The 22,152-nt window shown below is 38.9% G+C and overlaps 3 protein-coding genes across 3 annotated transcripts; all 3 read left to right on the top strand.

The window, feature by feature from the left end:
- Nucleotides 1-12,006: 12,006 nt before the first annotated feature.
- On the top strand, nt 12,007-15,088 carry LOC118336683 (B2 bradykinin receptor-like). The gene is made up of 2 exons (XM_035673350.1): nt 12,007-12,120; nt 13,497-15,088. Exons 1-2 carry the CDS (start codon nt 12,101-12,103, stop codon nt 14,533-14,535), a joined length of 1,059 nt encoding a protein of 352 aa, XP_035529243.1. The 5' UTR covers nt 12,007-12,100; the 3' UTR covers nt 14,536-15,088.
- A 2,013-nt stretch (nt 15,089-17,101) lies between these two features.
- Nucleotides 17,102-18,121, top strand: LOC118336920 (B2 bradykinin receptor-like). The gene has a single exon (XM_035673685.1). The coding sequence runs from the start codon at nt 17,102-17,104 to the stop codon at nt 18,119-18,121; it is 1,020 nt and encodes a 339-aa protein (XP_035529578.1).
- A 2,243-nt stretch (nt 18,122-20,364) lies between these two features.
- Nucleotides 20,365-21,600, top strand: bdkrb1 (bradykinin receptor B1). The gene has a single exon (XM_035674482.1). The coding sequence runs from the start codon at nt 20,365-20,367 to the stop codon at nt 21,463-21,465; it is 1,101 nt and encodes a 366-aa protein (XP_035530375.1). The 3' UTR covers nt 21,466-21,600.
- Nucleotides 21,601-22,152: the final 552 nt, after the last annotated feature.

The raw sequence follows: 22,152 nt of genomic DNA, 5'->3' as shown, positions 1-22,152 counted from the left end.
TCTTTGCCAAATGCAAACTTTTGGCTTTGGACACAGTGCTCGACCATGCGAGAAGGTGTTTTAGCTCCATCTTTTCTCCGCCTGAATCACCTGGCGTTGCTCCTGGTGAAGCCAACCCATTGACATCACCAGTCGCTGCTGAGCCATCAGGTGAGATTGATGCGAAGCTTAGCTGGCGCCATCTGTCATTTTGACACAGGCACAAGTTGTTTAGAAACCACCTGGATTCACTCCTCTGTGGACCCCTGCACCCCTCCATCTCTATCTGTCTTCATACTCATTTTGCTGAACCAGACGGTGCAGGAAGTTAAGACACTATAAAAACACATTGAAACTTTAAGTAAAAAACTTGTTGTGCATTCATTAGCTTATGAGCCATTTCTATCTACAGATGCCTCCTTCTGTGGAGGATGCCATGTTGAACCACCATGTTTCTACAGTAGCACAGAACAGACTTTTACTTGATGACCTGAACTAACATTTTTAGTGCAACAAGAAGAGTCTACAGTCATGCTAGTGGCTCTGTGAGGTTGCACTTAAGCGCAATGTACAGCAATCCATTCAATAGTGGTTTAGAAATTTCACTAAAACTGGTAACCTGCTGGAGGTTAAAAGTACAGAGTCAGGGGTTTATCCTGTGAAAACCATATCTCCATCCTACCATCCATCCATCAATCAATCCAGCCAGCCAGCCTATATATAAGATATATCCATGAGATACTTCAGTCTGGACCAAAGTGGTCAACCAAAAAACTAGCAGGACGACTGACCGACATTGCCATCCCTAGAGCCATGTCGCTAGCATGACTATATACCTCACTATGTAAGAATGAAAGAAAAGAAGAAGACCGGTTATTTACAAAAAAGAAAAACCACAAGTGATCTAACCTTTTTACTGTAATCAAAAGTTTGACTTTATAACTTTATTGATGTGCTTTTATAACTGTAACAATGGGATCCACTGTGGCTTACTCCCAGAAGTTTTTGGTGGTTGCAAATCCCTGACACCTGGGGAGAAGTGATGTCAAAAGTATTTAAAGATCATATTCATAACTTCATGAACCTATACTGCTCAACCTTTATGCCACATTACAGACTTTCATCACTGAAAATGCAGCTTGGTTTGATAATATTTGGATCAGCTCCCCACAAATTCGCCATGGGCCTTTCTGATCCCCCTCAGCAGAGGGGATAGAGCTAGAAGTAAAGTCGGCTGCACATGATCTTCGAATAACCTTCACATTGCTTCTGCTGCTTGTTGTGCCTTTCCTTTTTATCCGATCAAGCGACTCAATTCTGAGGAAAAAGGTCCCAGGGGCTTCGCTATACAGCCGCTGACACCTAGCGGCAAGGGAGTCTAAAAAACCCCCTCAGAAAAAGCAAGATGAAATGGATAACCATTGACCTTGCCTGAGATAATCTATGCTAATGCATGGTAATTTTCTGACTTTCGGGTGATAATATGGTTTGAGAGAAACTCTTCAGTGGCTAAGACTTCATTTATATAGTCTGTGCAAGATGAGGCTGGCTTTGCCTGTGAATAATAGATAATGTCGTTCATTTAAAGCCAGTATGAGATTAATCAGTCTGAAAGTATGAGGTGAGGAAAGGAGAAGAAAAAAAAGGAGAGGAGAGGAAAGTGTGAAAAAGGATGATATAAGGAGAGGTTGTCTTATTGCTCCTCTGTTGCCCCCCTGAGTCTGTAACACTTCAGTCCGACTCCTGTCCAGTCGAGAGTGACAGCTTGGTGATGAGGTGCTGGGTATGCTAATATATGCCAAGCCGCTTAGACACATCTTGTCAAACTGTCACTTCAGAGACACATGGGAGCATACTGTATGGGTCTATACTTATCCCAAGCCTTAACAAAGGTTATACGTTACCATCTATACAATGCGTCACATAAATATGCCTGTAACGGCAAATTCGATATTTGTGGCAAAGCAGTGCAACAGCAAGAGAGGTAGGAGGGGATGTCTATTACACTGTGCAAGTGTCTGCGCTTACAGTGAGTGGGTGTGTGTGTGAGGGAGTGAGTGAGTAATACTGAAGCTTTTCAGTATTATCGGGAGCCTGCATATAGCTTTAACACACACTTATCCATCAATGTAGACAGAATCATGCAGAAATAAAAAACACAAAAACACAATACAGTCGCTCCTCATTTATTAAGAAGTATTTATAAGCACTACACAAACATTAAAGTAAGTTAAAGTAGGGCATACTCCTATGAGAGGTCAAAACTACAGCTACAGTTGAACACCAGTTTAATTGTAGACCGATGCTGTTTGTCTTGTGGACTTTTGCAGTTTCACCAAAATAAGTTGGTCTTTATTCTTCATATTATATGCTAAACTATTAGCATGGACAGCTGACAAAGCTACCTGCTGTCCCAGGAGTTGACCAACTGGACCAACTCTCCAAAGGTAGACACAGAACGTTTTGGAAATCACACAGTATCTTTCCAAGCCAATAAAGTGATGTTACAAGGAGTCATGGTATCAAAACATCTGCCTCATTTTCAGCAGGGAGCTGAGGTCAAAATTTTAATTGCTGTCTATAGCTGGATGAGCTCATGGCAGCAGACCACTATCGAGGGAGGATAATGGAGGTGCATTAGCTTCCTGCGGCTTAATGTTAATTTGTTTTTCTGACTCATAGGATTAGGTTGTTAAGAGAATCAATAATGGGCTTTCCATCACAATGTTTCTGGCTTGAGGTCACTTTCCAAGAAGAAGAAAGATCAACAGCTTGCACCGACTCCACCACAGGTCTGATTTAAAGAGGGACTGATATGGCACATGGAGCATAACATGAATTACGCAATGTTTGCAACATTCGTAATCGACTCTGACGTTGTTTTTGATGGTAACTGCTTGAGTGCACGAGCAGGATGGAGTTTTGTTCTCTGGTCCGATGGCTACATCAGCAACTGACAGCTGTCATCACAATAACAGAGACTTCTACCAACTGTTACTGCCTCCTGGTTACATGTAAGAGGCAAGCAAGGTTGGTAAGGAAACGATTTTAGGTGGGCTGCTACCATGGCAACAGCAGGCTATAATGGATTTGGACAGCACCTTTGGCTTGTGGCAGCCATTTCTGGACCTCACTTTTCGCTTTTCTTGGGATTTCTTCTTTTCAACCTTTCTTTCTCACAAACAAACACACCCTCTAATTATGCTGCTCATTAAAGACACTAGCTAATATCCTCTGATGAGGAGCTCACAGAGCTGCACCTACAGCTTTGACTAATCAGAACAATTAAACAAGATGTTAAGCCCTGTAAGCAGAATAATTTGTTATGGGATGGCACTAACAATCAGCAACACAGAGTACTTAACTGAGCGTGGGTATTCTCAGAAAGATTAAATATGTTTATTTCCCTCCAAAACGGAGTCCCAATTGAAAGCTTTCCCACCGATTAATTTCGTTCAGCTGTCATTTATCAGGACACAAGATGCAGGCAGAAGTCACATGTAATCCATTTCTGCATTAGGCTTTTCTTTTCTACCTCCAATCTCATGGGATTGTAAATAGTGTGCCAATTGTGACAGGGAACAGAGAGTCTTTAATGCAATCCTGTGGGGCTTCGCCACCCCCTGATGCTGCAGCAGCCTCAGTGAAAATGCTTCATTACTGTTACTCCATGATGGGAGCTCAGCATCACCCGTCATCCAAAAGGCAGGAGCCCTATTCTTTTGATTTAGTATCACTATTGTGTGGATGGCTGGGTCCCTCTCTCTCCTTCTCTCTCCCTCTCTCCCTCTCGCACACACACACTTTTCCATGAGGCAGGAGGACTGACAAAGTATCTGTCTCTGCCTGTCATCTCATATAGAAAAGATCCTTAGAAAGAGAGGGGATTTATGAAGAAGCTGCCCTTTGAACAAGATGGATACAGCCCTTTCCACCTGTGCCCCAAGCCAAATCTCTAACATATGAAGCTTATTGCTGTTATTATTTCTTCGATATAACCTTCATTTTTGTCAAGCAATTTGACACAGCGCAGATTCATACCATATTTACTCTATTTACAATACTCCCTGGCAGTACTAAGAGTATAAAATCATACAGAAACAAGATGAGTTTACAAGCAGCCCTGTGAGGCTGTATGTAGGCACGTCAGAGCATCCCTAAAGTCAGTAGGATTCGTCCTCTAGGGCTCTCTGTCACTACACTGTATATGATTGGATATCAGCATGCAGAACATGCTGCCTGTCACCATGGAGACTGACATGTATCACTCCGGTTGCCTGAAGCACCTATTGGCAGTTGAGTCTCACTTACATGGTCGCTGGCCAAAATTAAAGTGGAAACCACTCCGAGGGGCTAATGCAGGATCCACTGAAGAGAGAGTGAGACAAGTTGAGAGACAGATAGACAGATGCACAGGCTGACAGAAAATGACAGGATGATTGAGAAGAGCAAAAATGCATGAGCACGGGGAGGAAAAGAATCAGGATTAACAGTGGAAACCTCTGTCCATATCTCTGTGTGGTGATGAATGTCTGACAGGTGTTCTCTCAGAGTGGAGCAGAGATTGATCGATGCTGATCCTTGTCAACTGTAGTTTATTCTGAAACATTGACAAGTGTGCTAAGGAGACTGCTTTTTGTGATTTTGGCAATTATTTATGATGCACGACAGGGCCGAGGCCTGTTTTTAAAACATTGCTTAAGTGACAAAATATAATCAAAATGTACTCAAAGCAACACAATGGAAGTGCTTATAATGAAGAATGGCCCATGTCAGTGTTAAAATTATTATATACGTTATCATTGGTGGAAAGTAAACTAAGAAAATGTATTTATTTTCTGCAATGTTATATTAATAGTACAATATTTTCCTCTAAATTGTAGTGGAGTAGAAAATAAAAATACTCAAATTGCAGTTTATGTTACAGATGAGACAAAAATCCTCAAATTCACATCAATCACAAAATATTTCAGCAGCCTGAGGTAGTCTGATGACAATGTGTGTAAGTATTAATTAATAATAATTTCCATACATGCTCTATTGTGCATGTGTGTTTTCAATCACTGTCCTTCTGTACTAGTATTTTGTCTTAATTTCTAAAGCTCAGAACACTTCATATTTCATCCAGTAGAGGGCTCTATATATTTTTGTTTCTAAGATGATGAGGGTATACAGTACATGCATTACATACTGTATGTAGAATCAGAATAAACTATTGGCAACATACAAGTAATCAGTAGGTCTAAATATACTCACACTTGTGTGATAGGCTGTACATACTAACCTATGATACTTGATACTTCCACTTCACTACATTTCATTTCAAAATGAAATGTTGTACTTTTTACTCCACTAAATTTATCTGACAGCTTTAGTTACTAGTTCTGTTTCAGGTGAAGATTTTACATAAAAAAGTTCATAAAACACAACATATTGTTAAAGGTGAAACCAGTGGTTTTAAACCATTTTGGCTTGTGACACAATAAAAAATTATAATAAAATGCTGCTCACACATTGATGAATAAACTATATTTATATAATACTATTGCAATGGTCTGGCGAATCAGATTTTTGGTAGAAACAGTACTTTTACTTTTGATACTTTACTTTTTACTAATAATACCTAATAATACATTTACATAAAGATCACCTCCAGACATGTTTTATGATTTATATTAAATGAGTCTGCTTAGAACAATAATGTGTGTCTGATGGGTTTTTTTGTGAATTTTTTCAAGTTTTCCTGCTGGACACAAGATGTCTCCTATTTCACTGTTAAGTAAAGTAAATAAAGTAAGTTTAAAAAAAAAGTGTATGTGGACTGGAGGCATCAAATGTTTACATCACACTTGTATAAGTGGCATATTAGACCAGGATTGGCTCCCAAACTATTGTATATTGTATATGTAACAAATCCTGCTCATAGGCCCCACCCACAGAGTACAGAGAAACTTTCCACTTTCAGAAGGTCAATGTGAAAACATTCCTCTAGTGTCAAACTCTGCACATATATCATTGTGCACAGTAAAGCTCAAACATCCAGCTGTAGGATCAAGAAGAAAAACATTTTTGTGTGGAGAGGGACTTTAGGTTGGAATGAATGCAAGAGTTTTACTTGTCACACAATAATAATACTGGTCCTTCTACTTAATACACGTCCTCCACCATTCTCCTACTAGGAGAAACAGGTTGAAGCAAATAGATTATGTCCATGGTGTGAGGGCCCTGCCGTCACAGTCTATATAGAACAACACACATTATTTAGCAGAAGTGCGTACATTTAAGTCATATTTATAAAGACATGAAGTAACTTGCTTAAATTGAGATTGAAAGTCTAAGTTTTAACAAAATATACATTTACATTATGTTTTCATTACATTAGGTTTCCTAAAAGTTTGCCTTTTTAGATTGAAGAGATGTGTCAGGCATATAAAAGATGACAAGTTAGTGAGTGATATGTGGTAGCAGTCCTCTCCGTAAGTATCACCATACTGTCAAAGCCATTCAGTAAATCACCTCTTTTGTCCCTCTGAGCTAACATTGGCCATGTGGTTTGTCAGTCGGCATCAGAGTAAAAAACACAATATAAGACATGCCTGTTATCTATTTGTCTTACATTGTATTTTAGTCTTCATTTATCAGATATTCCTCTAATAGTGGAAAATCTAAAAAATATCAGGAGCACAGCTTTCTCATAAACTGATTTATTGTGTGATATTTTACCCTTAATTTTTGGTTTTACAGCATCTAAACACTTAGTAATCAGTCTGGTGCAGTTCTTATAATTTGGAGTCATAACCACAATTACCCACCCTGCAAGCAGCTCAAATTTTCATTCCCAATCAAGTGGCTTTCTCCCACATAGTTTACTTCTAAGTTCTTCTCTAAACTGTGACAAAACACCCAGAAACGTAAACTTTCAGCTTGGTCACTGAACATAAACAGAACATAACTGCAAACATGTTTAGTTCACCATAAATGGCAGATTTCCTGTGCTAGCTAAAATGTTTTTTATTTGTTCTGACGTTCAAATTCACAGAATAAAAACAAAACTAAATTTCAGTCAGAAGTTTAGATTGTGGCCACCCACAGGTAGTTGACTCAGTGTATTGCTTAATGTTGTCTTGTGTCAACTTGTCTGTTAATACAAAAACAACTATGTCAAATTGAATCTGATTTTTATATTTTCAGTTTCATCTCAGAGGTGAAATTGATACAGCAGGCATTAGCAGTAGAGGTCAATTTATAAGGGAAAGCACAGCTTACTTTCCACAACATGTCCCATTGCACAGAAAAACTAGTTTTACAGTAAATGCAGTAACATTAGATAGTCTGTGTATTTTCTGCCAGGAAAATGTTATCAATCAGACACACAGTATTAAAAGCGGGGGTTGAATTTAACTACAAAAAATTGCTTTGTGTTTTATGTTTCAAGTCGAATTAGTGGTTTTCAGAAGAGAGCCAAGGCCTGAAGCCGCTCCCAGTGTCACACACTGGGGCTGGTTTGATTCCATCTTTTATAAGCTCTCCCTCACTCTCCCTTCATAGGGTTTCATTGCAACAAACAGTTGTGATGATTGTCTGTTGTCTGTGAGCAATTATGAAACTGAATGGGGGCGGGTTCGATGCCGAGTAAGGGAGTTCACAGCCTGGAAAACAACTTAAGAGACAGCCAGAAGGAGACAGGAAATGAGCTGAATATTTTGGAAGAGAAGCATGAGCCTTGCCACACCCTCGTCCAGACATTCTTTTTTATATAGTCCATTACACACCACTGAGACATAACTAACAGCAGCAGACAGAGTTTAAGTTTGTTTTAATGACTACTCAAGCACAAAGATAAATTACTTCGGGGTCTACAAGGTAAAGCATTCACAGAGTGTGTCTCTGTAAACTTGTGAAAGATTGGGCCAGGGTCTGTTAAGGCTGTTAAACCTAATAAATGTTATGTTTGGACAAAGGCATAATGGTCATATTACAAAGAAAATCACATTCTTTCACTCATCCCATCTAGCCTTGCAGATTTTATTTACTATTGTTTTGAGATAGCCACAACTTAAAGAATTATGTTGCCAGTCCAGTACAATGGAATTGTGGTTGTGGTGTTGATATCATTGAAAAATTTAATTTTATAAACTTAATAGCAGCTTACAGAACAAATGTATTTGCTTGGATAATCTACAGACCTTACGGTTCAATAGAAATGGTTTCTAATGAAAACTATCTACAATAACAATTGTCAAGTAACATCAAACATAGACAGATATCAACATCACATAAAGCACAATGGCTGGCACCATGACAGGCGTAAAGTGAACTTAGTTCTAGTTTAGTTCCACCAGCCCCATAATATCCTGCAGTAGGAAACAGGAACATACACATGACTTAAGATGATAAGCCACAGTAAAACTCCTCAATGTTTTCATTGCCTGTATTGTTATTCTTGGTAAAACTGTTGAGACAATTTGGTAGATATTTCTAGGAAGCAAAAAATCATTCTGTAAAAACAATGTAATAAATAAAACTGCTTACTTTTTCTTAAACAGTTATAAGAAGTGCAGTAATTGTACTTTTAAGTGCCAAAATAATGATTTGTCCCAGTTGTTTGTTGGAAAGTTTTCAACCTTATCCTGTGAAAATGTTTTTCTAATTTTCCCCAATAAGCTTTTTTATATTCAGCCTGTTAGAATGCCTGATATGGCCAAATGTAGTTTTCATTGCACGATACTCAGTCATGTCACCAGACATTTTAGATTGAGGCTCAGATGTTTTCGGAAGGAAAAAAAACAATATTTAATTACATAAAAAGCCACAAAGACAATTTTGTGGATGTGATGTATTCCATTGATTTATGGTATATAAAGATGGAAAAAGTAAGTTGTGGAATAATCATTCTTCAAATACTAAATGTAGGATCCAAATCACACATTCATCCATATCCCTAAAACAACATGCTAGTAGACCTCAAGATTTGTTTCCATATGTAAATAAAATAGCTTCTTTGATTAACGCAATTCCTGCCACTGTCTCCAAGCTCCAAGTCTTATCAGAGGTCAGAAGGTTGAGAGAGGTGTGCAGATCGGGGAAGATGTTGGCAGAATATGAAACATCAAAAGATGGCCTTGAATCAACACTGATCTAAAACTAAAAATACTTGATATGAATGTCATTATTTAAATATTTTCATAGTAACCCTGACATTTACTGTTGCATAACTACTTTTGTTCTATTGTTTGGATATAGTGTTTGGTTCCAAGGAAATCTCTAGGGGAAATGACTGGGAAGTAAATATTGTAGGCTACAATACACTCTTTGATACATGGACCAATCAATTATACAAGTGAATATAAACACGCATTAAACATGACATGTGATGTTGATTCTTATCATTTCAAGAAGCAAGGAATGGGTGGATGAGAAAAGAAAAGAAAAGAAAAGTATCTCTGTTGCAGCCCCCGGAAGTCTCATTACGTTGCTGTTATTAGATTGTATGACAGACAACCTGCTACAACCCCTAATTGGTAACAATTGGTGGCTGAGAGAACGGCGCCAGCAGCAACTGTAAATCTAAAACTGAATGCTACAGTAACTGCTCCAGCCTGGCTACAGGGCTACCACCTGCTGAAGGTCCCACATAGACAACCTAAAATATGGTTGAGGGTTCATGTGTAGTCACAGTTACGCTTCTAAGGTACCAGCTTCTAAGGAATTACAGAATATCACGTGAGTAGTCTTCAATGTCAATGTGTGTGTGACCAACAGGACGTTGCAAAACTGAAATGCATCATTGCAACATTATTTCAGGGAAGCACTTGGCTAACATGCACTTACCTTATGTTAATCATAAGAACATGACACACCAGATCAGTTTTCACACATTATTGGCTGCTTTTAAGCCCATTGTCTAGTCTAATCAATGCTAACTTGAAAATTGCCTTTGATTTTAAGTACATTCTGCCTATTTAGCTGCACTGTGAGATCTTAATGTCCCTCAAATGTCAATGTTGTGCTGTGAGATTAATGGAAATCTCAGAAAACCTCAGATAAGATCTGATAATCACAGGCATGATGACTGAGCAATTAGCCCATCTTTCCATATTGTTAGTAATACACACAGAGACATACATGACTATTAGAGCACAGTATAGAAAATATGATAGTGTCATTTGTAATTTGTCCATTATAAATCTTAGTTTAGTAGATTAGGAGGAAATTGTAGGGTCAATATGGATTTCACAAGGGGGGAACGGTCCTTATACACCCCAGGAGAGCATTAGTGGATGATGATTGTGCCACATCAAGACGATGCCGAAAGGGTGAAGTTGGATCCTGACAAAGTCGATTCCTGCTCATAACAGGCGCTCAGTTGTGGAAACAATAAAAAAAAATTATACCTGACATGATTAAATATGATCCAGGAAGCAGTGCTCGCAAATTGGTTTTGTGAAACGTTGACAGTGATTTTATTCTCCATCATAGTGATCACAAGGTAAACAGAAACACACAAATCACATTACCAAGATCCGTCAGTAAAGTGTGCTTGTAGGTATTAAATTATCTGATGCAGTGCCTGGCCAAATGACCTAATATTGCGTTTTATCATGTAGTGCTTCTGTCTACCTGAACACTTGTGCAGGCCTGAAGGTAAGCCATGGTTTCAGTTTTCCCACAGTTACATATCATTGTGTAACAGTGTCATTATAAAAATGCACTTGTGAAGCCATTAAAATGTCATATCTAACTCTTATTCACAGTAATAATAATCATAACATCATCATAGACCAAGTACATATCTCTACTCCAGTGCTGAGGAAATAACATTGCTATGCTCATTTGTCCAACAAAATATCCAAGAACTGCTCAAATGAATTTGTGTTGTTCCAACACATTCTCTTCCCAGATTGTCAAATACTGATGCTGCTTTGTCACGCCCCTCAGCATCTCATGCAGACACACAAGGTACCCTAGTTTAGTACAGTTTGAGAGGCATTTTAAACACATGGGTAACATTGTGAAGTGTTTGCAGTTTGGTTAGTTTTAGGCAACAAAACTATTTGGTTAAATTTAGGAATTTAGGATCTTGGTTTGGGTTAAAATAAGTACATAATGTGACATACGTCTTGTGACACAGGTCACATTGCTAATGGGAAGTCTCTTAAAACTTTAAAAAAGTCAACAGTGACTCAATCCCAAGCCTCCTGAGTGACAATCCTGTGTATGACCCATCCATCCACCCAGACCTCTTTCCTATGTGGACCTTGTCACTCTGAATACTAACCAAGGTGGCAAAAGTACACACATTCTTTACTCAAGTAGAAGCACAGATATTTGTGTAAAAAAAGACAGACAGTAAAAGTGGAAGAACCGATTAAACTTCTTTACTCAAGTAAAAGTGAAAAAGTACAGACTCTGAAATGTACTCAAAGTATGAAAGTAAAAAGTACTCTCTTGGTTTCTCTGAGGGATATTTCTACTGGCTGTTTCTGTGCAAAGCTAATATAACTGAAACTTCAAATAGGGTTGAGTCTTCCTCTCGTCTGTTCCGAAATGTTAAGTTGTGTCTTTTATGTTTTCTACATTACGTCTGTCATGCATGATATACACTGGTCTTGATGTTGGGAAGGCGTGCAATGATGCAAAATAATAATAACGATATTAATCGAGAATTACGCTCAAATGCATTAAAGCTAAAGTAATGAGCCTGTTTTGAAAGTGTAAGGAGAAGAAAGTACAGGTATTAGTGTAAAAAAATTAGGGAGTAAAAAGAAAAAGTTATCAGAAAAAGAAACACTCAAATATAAAAAAGTAGGAGATACCTCACAAAAATACACATTTACAATCCCAGATATCTTTATCCAATCCTAAATCATTAAGCAAGTAAACAGTAACTATGTCATCTCACAAACACATAGACATGTTGTGTATGATCTTACTGAGATGAGGATAGGGAACAGAGAAAAAGGAAAGCATGCAGACTAGAGAATGACGTTCTGGCTGGTTTAATTACAGTTTCCTATAAGAGAGTGAGTCAGGGACAGACTGAGGAGAGTAAGGGAGGGCACTGTAGTGCAGCAGTGTAGTCTGACATCTGGACATTTCACATCTGGACCTATCAGGAGAAATGACTCTTCAACCTACAAGGTAAGCTTCATTGGTTTATATATTGTAAAATGTTTCACAGTAGCATTGGTACATCATCTCTTCTTAAACACTGAGAGTTGACAAGTCACTGAGAGTTGACAAGTCACTCACAAGTATGTGGTGACTTTTGTGAAGACAGCTGTTATTAAAATGGATGATACATCAAGGTGTGTTGGATAACAGGATATCTTAACATAACGGTAAACAGTACAGTGAAATACAGCCAAGACAAACTCAGAGGTGAAAAACCGGACTTTTCCATACCAGTTGAGACAAGTCTTTTAGCATTATCTATTTTCTAGTTTGTGCTCTGCTGACAAAAAGAAGCAGTAATATTAGTGTTGATTGAATGGGAAATTGCCATACACTGATACGCTGCTCATGCCTCAAATGATTGTTATTGATGCTTCACACACCCCTTAAACCTTCTCATATGTGTTAAGTAGCATTTAAAGTACGGTTGTCTTTGACATAATGGTTCAGTACAAAACTATTACACTATTCGTGTAAGATGATATCTTATTTTGTGCAGAGCAAATTCAAACAACCCCAGGGGGAATTTGGGCGAACAGAGCCAGGTCTGTTGTTCATTATTACAACATGGTACACACACTACACAATGACTTAGACACAGGTAGACTGTAAATACCTAATGATTTATGGGTGAAGGCAGGGTTGATAGGATGTGCATGTAAAGATTGCAATGCAGCAAATAGTAAATGCAATAGCAGTAAGAGTTATAGTATGGAAATATGGAATACACTGTTTTATGATATAGGTATGGATGTGATGTAGGATGTGGTTGGCGCTCAAAGAGCAAAGCTGATGTTCCGCTGTTTGCAGAGGCTCAATTACTAAAGTAAATGCTCAGGCATGTTGTTATGGTAGCTTATGTTATTTTAGCGCAGTTCAAAGCTCACTGCTTGAAAGTAACAAGTGGTACAAGCAGAGGCTGCGTGTACAACTCTGTTCCTCTGGAAACATAAAGGCCAAGTCCAGGGATGACCACATAATGAACATTTCCCCCGTGGGTGTAGGCAGACCCAAACGATCAGAACAACATGTCACACAGTTAAAAGAGAAATATAAGGAGATTCACAATTGATAAAAACTGTGCATATGGCTTGACCATGACCTTTGTTGTTAATCATATCAGTTAACAAAATTTCCTCAGAAGAAGCAAAGGTTTAAATACAGGTCCTTATTATATGTTGTCTTTGTTAAAATGGCTTTCTGCAGAGAGTTAGATGAGAGAATCAATGCCACTCTTCTGTCTTTATGCTAAGTTAGGCTAACCAGCTCCTGGCTCGAGCTACATGTTTACTGTACAGTCAGTGGATTCAACTTTTTTTTTGTTTGCTTTATGTTCTCCACAGCATCCCGGACTTCAGCACCACAGCTGTATATGGAGACCAAAACAACACCAATGGCACTGATTGTCCTGAATCGGACCTTTGGGAGTGGCTCAACTCCGGGCAACCGGTGTATATCCTATTCATCACTGTGCTGGGAGTCATGTTTAATGTGTTTGTCGTCATGGTTTTCTGCCTCCACAAGAAGGCCTGCACTGTGGCTGAGATCTACTTGAGCAACCTGGCTGCTGCTGACATTGTTCTGGTGTCCTGTTTGCCCTTCTGGGCTGTCAACATATCCAACGATTTCAACTGGCCTTTTGGTCTGTTCTTGTGCAAAGTTGTCAACCTGGGCATTAAGATGAATGCCTACTGCAGCATCTACTTCCTTGTTCTGGTTAGCATAGATCGCTATGTGGCACTGGTGCATACAATGTCTCATGGTAGAATGCGTAGGCCAAAATACGCCAAACTGGGCTGTCTGCTGGTGTGGGGTTTTGGCTTGCTCTTGAGCAGCCCCACACTCATCTTCAGGGAAGTGAAACATTTCCCAGAGTATGGTGTACATGCATGCTTTCTGAACTACCCAAACCACACTCTAGCACTTTTCTGTGATGGGATGTTGATTGTTTTTAGCTTCATCATCCCCATTTCGATTATCTCATTCTGCACTGTCAAGATTATTCAGGCTTTGAAGATCCAGGCAATAGAGAGGTTCAATGCTGAGAAAACAGAGCAGAAGGCCACCACTCTAGTGCTAGTGGTCCTTCTGGCATTCCTAATCTGCTGGGTGCCATTCCACGTGGTCACCACACTGGACGTGCTGACACGAGCTGACGTCTTTGGAGGGTGTCACCTCACGACTGTCCTAGAAATATGCAACCAGATTTTCACCTACTTAGCTTTCTTTAACAGTGTTTTAAACCCCATCCTCTACGTCATTGTAGGAAAGAACTTCCGGAAAAAAGCTCAGGAAGTCTTCAAGCAGTGGAGGACTAAGAAAACAGGGTCTTCTGAGTCCACACAATCAAATGGGTCCTCTACATTAAAGACTATAGTATAAAACATTTCAAAAGCACTGTTCTCCTCAGAAATAGACTTTGCAGAAACATAACAGTGGTGCAGTCAGTAGTTTTGTTCCAATGTAAATGATTCAAATGATTCATAATTAGGTTTGTAGTGGATGTAATTGTGTAGTAATGGGACCAACAATCTTCTTAAAAAAATTACCTCAAGCATGAACTATTTTTAGAAAATGTAATTATTTGTGTATGGCCATACAAAGCTGGTGTGAATGTTCTTTACTCGAGAAAGTGGTCACTTATCATAAGCTTGACCACATACAATTGTTTTTTTCACTTTTATAACATTTCATCATATGCAATAAACCACAACCCTTTGTTACAAACAGTGGCAAGTAACAGTATCGTGAATGTATAGGTAGTGTGATCTAAATCAGCTTGGTTGCTGTAAAATAATTTATGTAAATATAGTTTTCATATTCTGTCTTGTATTTCTAATAACTCCTATTGTAAATAGAACCAGTATTTTTTTTTCTATGTACATAACTGGAAAATAAAGCATATGAGTTTATGGATATCTTGTTGAAACTTTATAATGCATTTAAATGTTTAGTTGAGCAAAACCCCAGAATGTGCGAGGGACCCAGTATCTGCTTGCTAAGTGTTTTCTGGTGTTTCTGACTCATTGTCTGCAGAGTTAAAAACAGGATTCTGTCAAAGAGTTTCCACAGTGACAGAGAAACGTGATTCTTTTTGTTGGCTGTATGGACATCACATTATACATTTCTGCACACACCACCATTTAATGGCCTTCTGTTGACTCATTGTGGTCTGTAGGCAAGGGTACACCCCTATTTATCCCCAAAATGAAGGCATGTCTTGCCAAACAGGAAACCTTTGTTAGGAGTCAGGCTTCACCACCAATGCCAGGGTTGGAAATTGTTGGGGAACAAAAAACATGAAGGCAGACAAAGTTATTTCAAAGTATGCCAAAAATACACCATTTGACCCCATTCCATGTGTTTTTGTCTGCCTTTCAGGATTTTTCACTAAATTCTTGCAAATCTAATGCTGTGTTTCAAATAACACAATGAAGCTACAATTTGACAAAGATTTAAAATGTTAGACAACAGAATGGTCATCAAAATAAGACAAATTTAACTTAATAGACTTTAAAGGTTAAATTGTAACCACACACCTACCCCCATACAGCAGAGATATTTGAAATATTTGGGCATATTGATTATAACCCCAATTAGTAACATATTTGTTTTGAATGCACAACCTTTATTATACTCTATAAAGGAAGAGTGTAGAAGGTGGTCAACCCTGCCTCTGTCCTTGGAAAGTGCTGAAGATAAACATTCTCCCAAGATTTTTATTTTCTTCAGTTCCTCTGTATATCACAACATCTCAGTTTGATAATATAAACAGAATGTCCTTTTTTTTGTGGATGGGTAAAAGCCTCTCAAAACTTCCCAAAGAATACCTTGACTACAATTATGAGACAGATTCAGGTCTTTAGCACCAGACAGATGCACTGGTGGAGTGTCAGTATGTAGCTTTAACCCTGCTGTTTATCATGGGATCATCATCAAAGAAAAGATTGCAGTCCAGTGGGCTTCTACAGCCGTCAAAGGTCCAAAACATTGTGTCAAAAACTATTGAAAGTCCTGTGAATGATGTGTCTCAATCAGCATATATTTGAAAATGACCGAGTTTCACGGGCTCCCACTCAAGGGTGGAGGCTGGGCGCCTGCCTCTGATTAGAGGGTGTTAACATTTGTTTTTTATGGATATATCATGACGTAAATTAGCCTTAGACAGTTGACTCTGTCAGCATTGGCCTTGCAAGGTTACGGGTTGATTGAAAACAGAAGATGGCGTGTTGAGTTTGTCCTTTGGCAGGCAGAGACCATGTGCAAAATGAGTTTCATTCTTCTGTCTCATTTCTGATTGGTGCAATTTAAGATGTTATAATTGCCCCTTTATTATAATTGATTCAGCTCTCCCCTACTCCTGTCAGTAGTGTACCATGCAAGTTGACAGCATGTCTCCAAATAAAGCCAGCCTTCAAATGTCAGTCAACAGCTGCTATGTGACGCCTCACCAGATGCTTAGAACTTAGAAATAGTTTTATTCTCTTACCAAAAATGGAAATATTTACATCAAATCTAACTTTATACTTACTACACAAAAAGTGAGTGGGGTTCAAATTTCAGTTGGACTAAATTCTAATTCTGTGTTTGTAATCATACTGTATGTGTTTGTCCATGCGGGTATGAATGTGTGGTCAGGGTCCTTTTCGATCACAGACATGCTGCATACAGTATCCGTTGCTAAGACCTCCCTCTTTGACGATGGCATGTGTGTGCTCTGACTGATAAACCACTATTATCCACTCCATTAAATCTATTATCCCTTCACACTTTAAAACTCAAATCATGACATGACGGTAGCACCACATACATTAAACCTGTGTTGACACAGTTAAAAGCTTTTACTGGATGGTATTCATTTTGAACACACCCTTATTTTTTCCTCTAAAATAGCTGTTACTGTGCTACAGCTTTCACAGTGATCCACAATTCACAAGGTTGGTTACTTATGGAGAGTGCTGCAAGAGCTGAGGTTGTCTGCAACCACACAGATGCATGGGATTGGGTTTACACCATGCAGCCTGCCTACATGTCCATCATCTGTCTTCTTGGAGTGATCGGCAACTCCTTTGTGCTTAGTGTGTTCTGTCTCCAGAAGCGACGCAGCTCTGTGGCAGACATCTACCTGAGCAACCTGGCAGCAGCTGATCTCCTCATGGTTTCCTGCCTGCCTTTCTGGGTTGCAACCATCATCAACAAGTTCCACTGGAGGTTTGGGGAGCCCATGTGCCAGCTAATCAACATTGTCATTGGGATGAATTATTATTGCAGTGTGCTGTTCCTTACGCTTGTGAGTGTGGACAGATACCTGGCCCTCACTAGACCCCTAACCCAGGGGAGGGAGAGACGGGCTTTCTGGGCACGTTGGATTTGCTTCAGTATCTGGATTGCTGGGGTCTTGCTCAGCTTCCCTGCTATCCTCTTCCGCTCCGTCCAATTCTTCCCTCATCTGGGCATTGATGCATGCTATCTAGCGTATCCCCATGAAGGCTGGAGACTGCGCTACAACATGACTGTCAGCATAGTAGGCTTCCTTATTCCTGTTCCCATTGTATCCTTCTGTAGTTACCACATAACTAAAGTCCTTCAGAGCAGCCAGAAGATGAGAAAAGGCAGCAGTGGCAGTGTGGAAAGGAAGGCTGCGTACCTTGTTCTTGTTGTTCTTGCTGTGTTCGTTCTCTGTTGGCTGCCCTACCAGATTTTGATCTTCTTGGACACTTTGGATCATTACGAAGTCATCTTTGGATGTACGTGGGCACACGTGTTGGACATTGGCAACCAGTTAGCTACTTATCTTGGCTACAGTAACAGCTCATTGAATCCTTTCCTGTATGTGATTGTGGGGAAGCACTTTAAGCAAAAGGCAAGGGAAGTGTTTAGACTTGTGCTGTGCAGGAGGTGGGGGAAGTCTGGTCATTACAATGCCAATCTTAACTCAACTAAACAAACTGAGAGTACTAAAATCTAATTCTACAGATATAGAGAAAGGTTTGACCAAAAACAGCTGTTGCTCATTCGCTTTCTTGCCAAAGGCCAGATTAGACAGTCGATACCACTCTTATGTCTATAGGCTAAATAGGAAGCTATTGCCAACAACTGTTTAGTATAAAGACTGGAAAGACAGGGAGAGAGCTAAGAGTGGTATCAGTATACTGACCCCCACCAAGTAATCTGTTGTGATGCAAAAGAATTTCTGACTGATATTTCTGGGTAGTAGTCCATGTGAGTGAAGTGTAAAAAAATTCTAGATGTAAGAGTATAAAAGTTAAAAGAAAAATATTTCATGTGAAATTATGCCGCTTCACAGTTTTGTTTGAGATACATAACCTCCAGAACTGTTAACGTTAATTAGTGTTTTCCATTATACTGTGTTGTGCTTGTTAATCTTGTTCTTGCTAAACAAAGCTGGTGTGGGCTGTCTTAACCAAGCTTAATTTGGTGCCATCTCTCATGGGTGAAATCTGAGCATGTGTTATCTTTTTTTATAGCAACCACCAGGATTGTTTGTTTTTTTTGTCGTTGATGTTTTTTTACGATATTGGAGTTCTGGAGAATCTTGAACACGTGTTGGAACTCTAACAGATAACATAACAAAGACATTTAAAGTGCTGAATCCCATCATGTTTTGTGTAAGCCTGCCACTGTGGTATACATATAGTATGTATAGCGTGAAATATAACTTTTCCTTCTGCTCTATCAATATAACCCAAAAAAAATAGTAAAACAAATATCAACCACTGAGCAATTCCAGAAAATAAATGGTCCATTAAGGCATTTAAAAAATAATTAAACTTAAACAATGTATCAGTGTTAATAAAGTATCATATACAGTTATGAAGAGGATCTTTGTTATGAAAAGTTCTTTATACAGATTCCTTTCCCTTAGAACTGCATGATGCAAGTGTGCTGTTGTAACTTTTACCATAAAAGGGATGCCACAGCCTCAACTATACTTATTTTTGGATAACATTTCTCATGGCAGACTGACAAAAAATGCTGTTTATATTTTGTCTTCCATCCAGTTTGATTGTTATTTGGTTTTAGACCATATCAAGGTTGTTATTGTTGGTATCTCATAAACCTGAGGCAGGATGTTTAGAATAGATAAGGAGAGGATTATATGTGAATGGACATACGGATAAATCCATTTTTGTTTGCTTACTTATTTAGTCAAATATTTAGAAATTATTAACTGTAGATAAACATTGTAATGTTCCTAAATTGATTAATTACTGATCAAAGCATAGACAGAGGTATTACAGACTGTGTAAATAGGCAATAATCCTGTTGATGATCCTATCAAATGGATAGATACCACATTTGAATAAAATGCTCCTAATGCATTGAGGTAATCCTCCCTTTGGCCTTGAGGAATGTTATGATTACATGAAAACACTCTGTATTATCACATAAGTGATCATTTTACTTTTTAAGTAGTACAATAATGCTTCTTTAGATATCTCATTTGTAAGTAACACTTTTTTTTTCTGAAGTCTGCAGTAGTGCTGATGACGTCCAGGTTTATCTTTTCTCCAGCACATTTGGTGTACTGCAGTTTCAGCCTCTAACATGTGCATAGGCCGAATTTTGACTTCTTGATAAATAAGTTGATATATTGAACTCCTTGGCCGAGGGTGTGGAAGAATGCAGTTATATACAAAAACATTCGTAGCAGAACTCCCCTCTGCTTCACTGTGTACTTTTACCGTGAGCTCAGTGTACACAGATGAGCCCTGTTGCAGACGTGCCTTTTTCATTAGCATTTTGACCATAAGAGGAACCTTTTCATGAAATGTACGGTAAGAACTGTTCATGTTTCGTCCTGTGTTTTGTTCTGAGCATTTAAGTCTGTACTTGATAAATACTAACACAGTCTTCACAATGTTTCTTGTCATATTTCTTTTTCTTGTTAGTCTTGTTAAACTAAAAGGGAATTAATAAACTTGTTAATATGTGGTTGCCTGTTTTCCTCTGCAGATCCAAAACAGCCTAACTGTGAATAAACATGTCACCATGTTGCCAATATTTGTTCATTTATGTATCATTTTACAACATGTTTTAATTATTTTATTGTATTTAAAGTGGTAATAACTTTACATATTATGTTTTATTTCCGGTGCAGTAGTTGTACTAATCACATAGCATCATGGGTTTTAAATCAAATAAGAGCATTTTACAGATGAATTCTATTATTATTTTGTTTCCTAGTCCATGGAGCCAATGAAGTTTGTACCTGTGGCAAAACTGTGGTCTGAAAACACCAGTGCGTCTCTGCCATCAGAGTCTCTGATCTCTGCAGAATGGGAGATGGTCCAAACCATCATCCCCCCATACATTTTCACCATATCTCTGTTAGGTCTTATCTTTAACAGCTTTGTCTTGGCAGTGTTCCTCGCCCACAAGGACCGACTGACTGTAGCCGAGATCTACCTGGGCAACCTGGCACTGGCTGACTTTATTCTCCTATGTGGCCTCCCCTTCTGGGCGATGAACATCCTCAACGACTTTAATTGGCCATACGGAGACGCTTTATGCAAAATGGTCAACTCCATCATTATCATCAATTTCTACACCAGCATCTACACCCTGGTCATGATTAGTATTGACCGCTACCTGGCACTTGTGAAGACCATAAAGGCCAGGTGGCTGAGACGGACACTTTATGCCAAAGTGATCTGCTTGATCCTGTGGATACTAGGGATCTTACTGAGCACGACAACAATGGTTCACAGAAAGGTGAAGTTCTTTAAGGATTACGACACAATGTCCTGTATACTTGATTATAGCCATTACAGCTCTTGGAAGTTGGCCCATCAGATTCAGATGAACGTGTTGGGCTTTGTACTCCCTGTTCTGGTCATTGTTTTCAGCAGTCGAAACATAATCAAGGCTATAGCACAGAGGGGTGAGCGTGTAGGTTTTCATGACATTAATGACACAAAGGCCACAGTGCTGGTGTATGCTGTCACACTACTATTTTTACTGTGTTGGGGTCCTTTCCAAGTATTCACTTTCCTCGACACACTCTGTGATTTGCACGTGTTGGATGAGGCGCTGTGGTCCCACACGCTCAATATAGGAAGCCAGGTTTCAGCGTATCTAGCCTTTCTCAACAGTGCTCTGAACCCACTGTTGTATGTCTTCTCAGGGCAGTACTTTAGGAGGAAAGTTAGCGCCATCTACAGGAGGACGAAACATCACCGCATAGGGTCAGATGTGACAACATATCAACGCTCTGTTGTGTCCACTTACATCAACAGAACAGAGCAGATTAAGCCTGTGGTCATTTTTAATGCAAAAGATCAGATGTGACTCTTCCTGACATCTTGACCACAACTTCCATCGCTTCTTATGGAAGTGATACAATATACAGGATGTGAGCCTCAAATTGTTATTTCTTGTCTTCTAACACAATAATAATTCTGTTATACGGTTATACAGCACTATCAGGGGATGTTTAATACTGCTTTGCGGAAATAATGGACACAGTCAGAGATAATGGACATAATCTGTTGAAGAAAAGGAAGCAGATTTTATGTTTACAGTCTCCATAAAGACACTTACGCCTTACTCTGTGAACAAAGATTATGTGTATCCGACTCTTTCTCTTTCGGCTGTTATGCATACTGTTCATTCTTTCTCTTGACTACACAAAGCAGTTTACACTCTGCAGGCTAACATGAAGGAATTGCCCATCTACCTTGTGTACATTTACATTTTACAGTATAGCTAGGTGTAAACAAACTATGTGTTCAATAGTGACATACGCAGTTATGCCAGTTTATCTTTAGTATCAACACCCATTACTTAAGATATGTTTGTTTGTTACTCGAATAATTTGTATAAACAACTTAAATGAACACCTGAAGTACTATAATAAATAATAAAAACATTAATCATGAATGACATGATACCTGTTGGAGACTTTGTTAAGTCAAATCAAGTAAACAGGTCCAAAGTGATGAATTTACCTACCAACATTATCACACTTAAAGGAGC

The sequence above is a fragment of the Morone saxatilis genome, unplaced genomic scaffold (genome assembly GCF_004916995.1).
Source record: "Morone saxatilis isolate NCDOM2014 unplaced genomic scaffold, NCSU_SB_2.0 Contig3, whole genome shotgun sequence".
In the NCBI taxonomy this organism is placed as follows: Eukaryota; Metazoa; Chordata; class Actinopteri; family Moronidae; genus Morone; species Morone saxatilis.
Note: the sequence above shows the minus strand (reverse complement) of the source record. Positions and strands in the feature narration are given on the sequence as shown.

Coding starts and splice junctions, on each gene's coding strand:
- LOC118336683 (XM_035673350.1), top strand. CDS start 12,101: ATGACTCTTCAACCTACAAG. Junction 12,121..13,496: donor ATGACTCTTCAACCTACAAG/GTAAGCTTCATT, acceptor TGTTCTCCACAG/CATCCCGGACTTCAGCACCA.
- bdkrb1 (XM_035674482.1), top strand. CDS start 20,365: ATGGAGCCAATGAAGTTTGTACCTGTGGCAAAACTGTGGTCTGAAAAC.
- LOC118336920 (XM_035673685.1), top strand. CDS start 17,102: ATGGAGAGTGCTGCAAGAGCTGAGGTTGTCTGCAACCACACAGATGCA.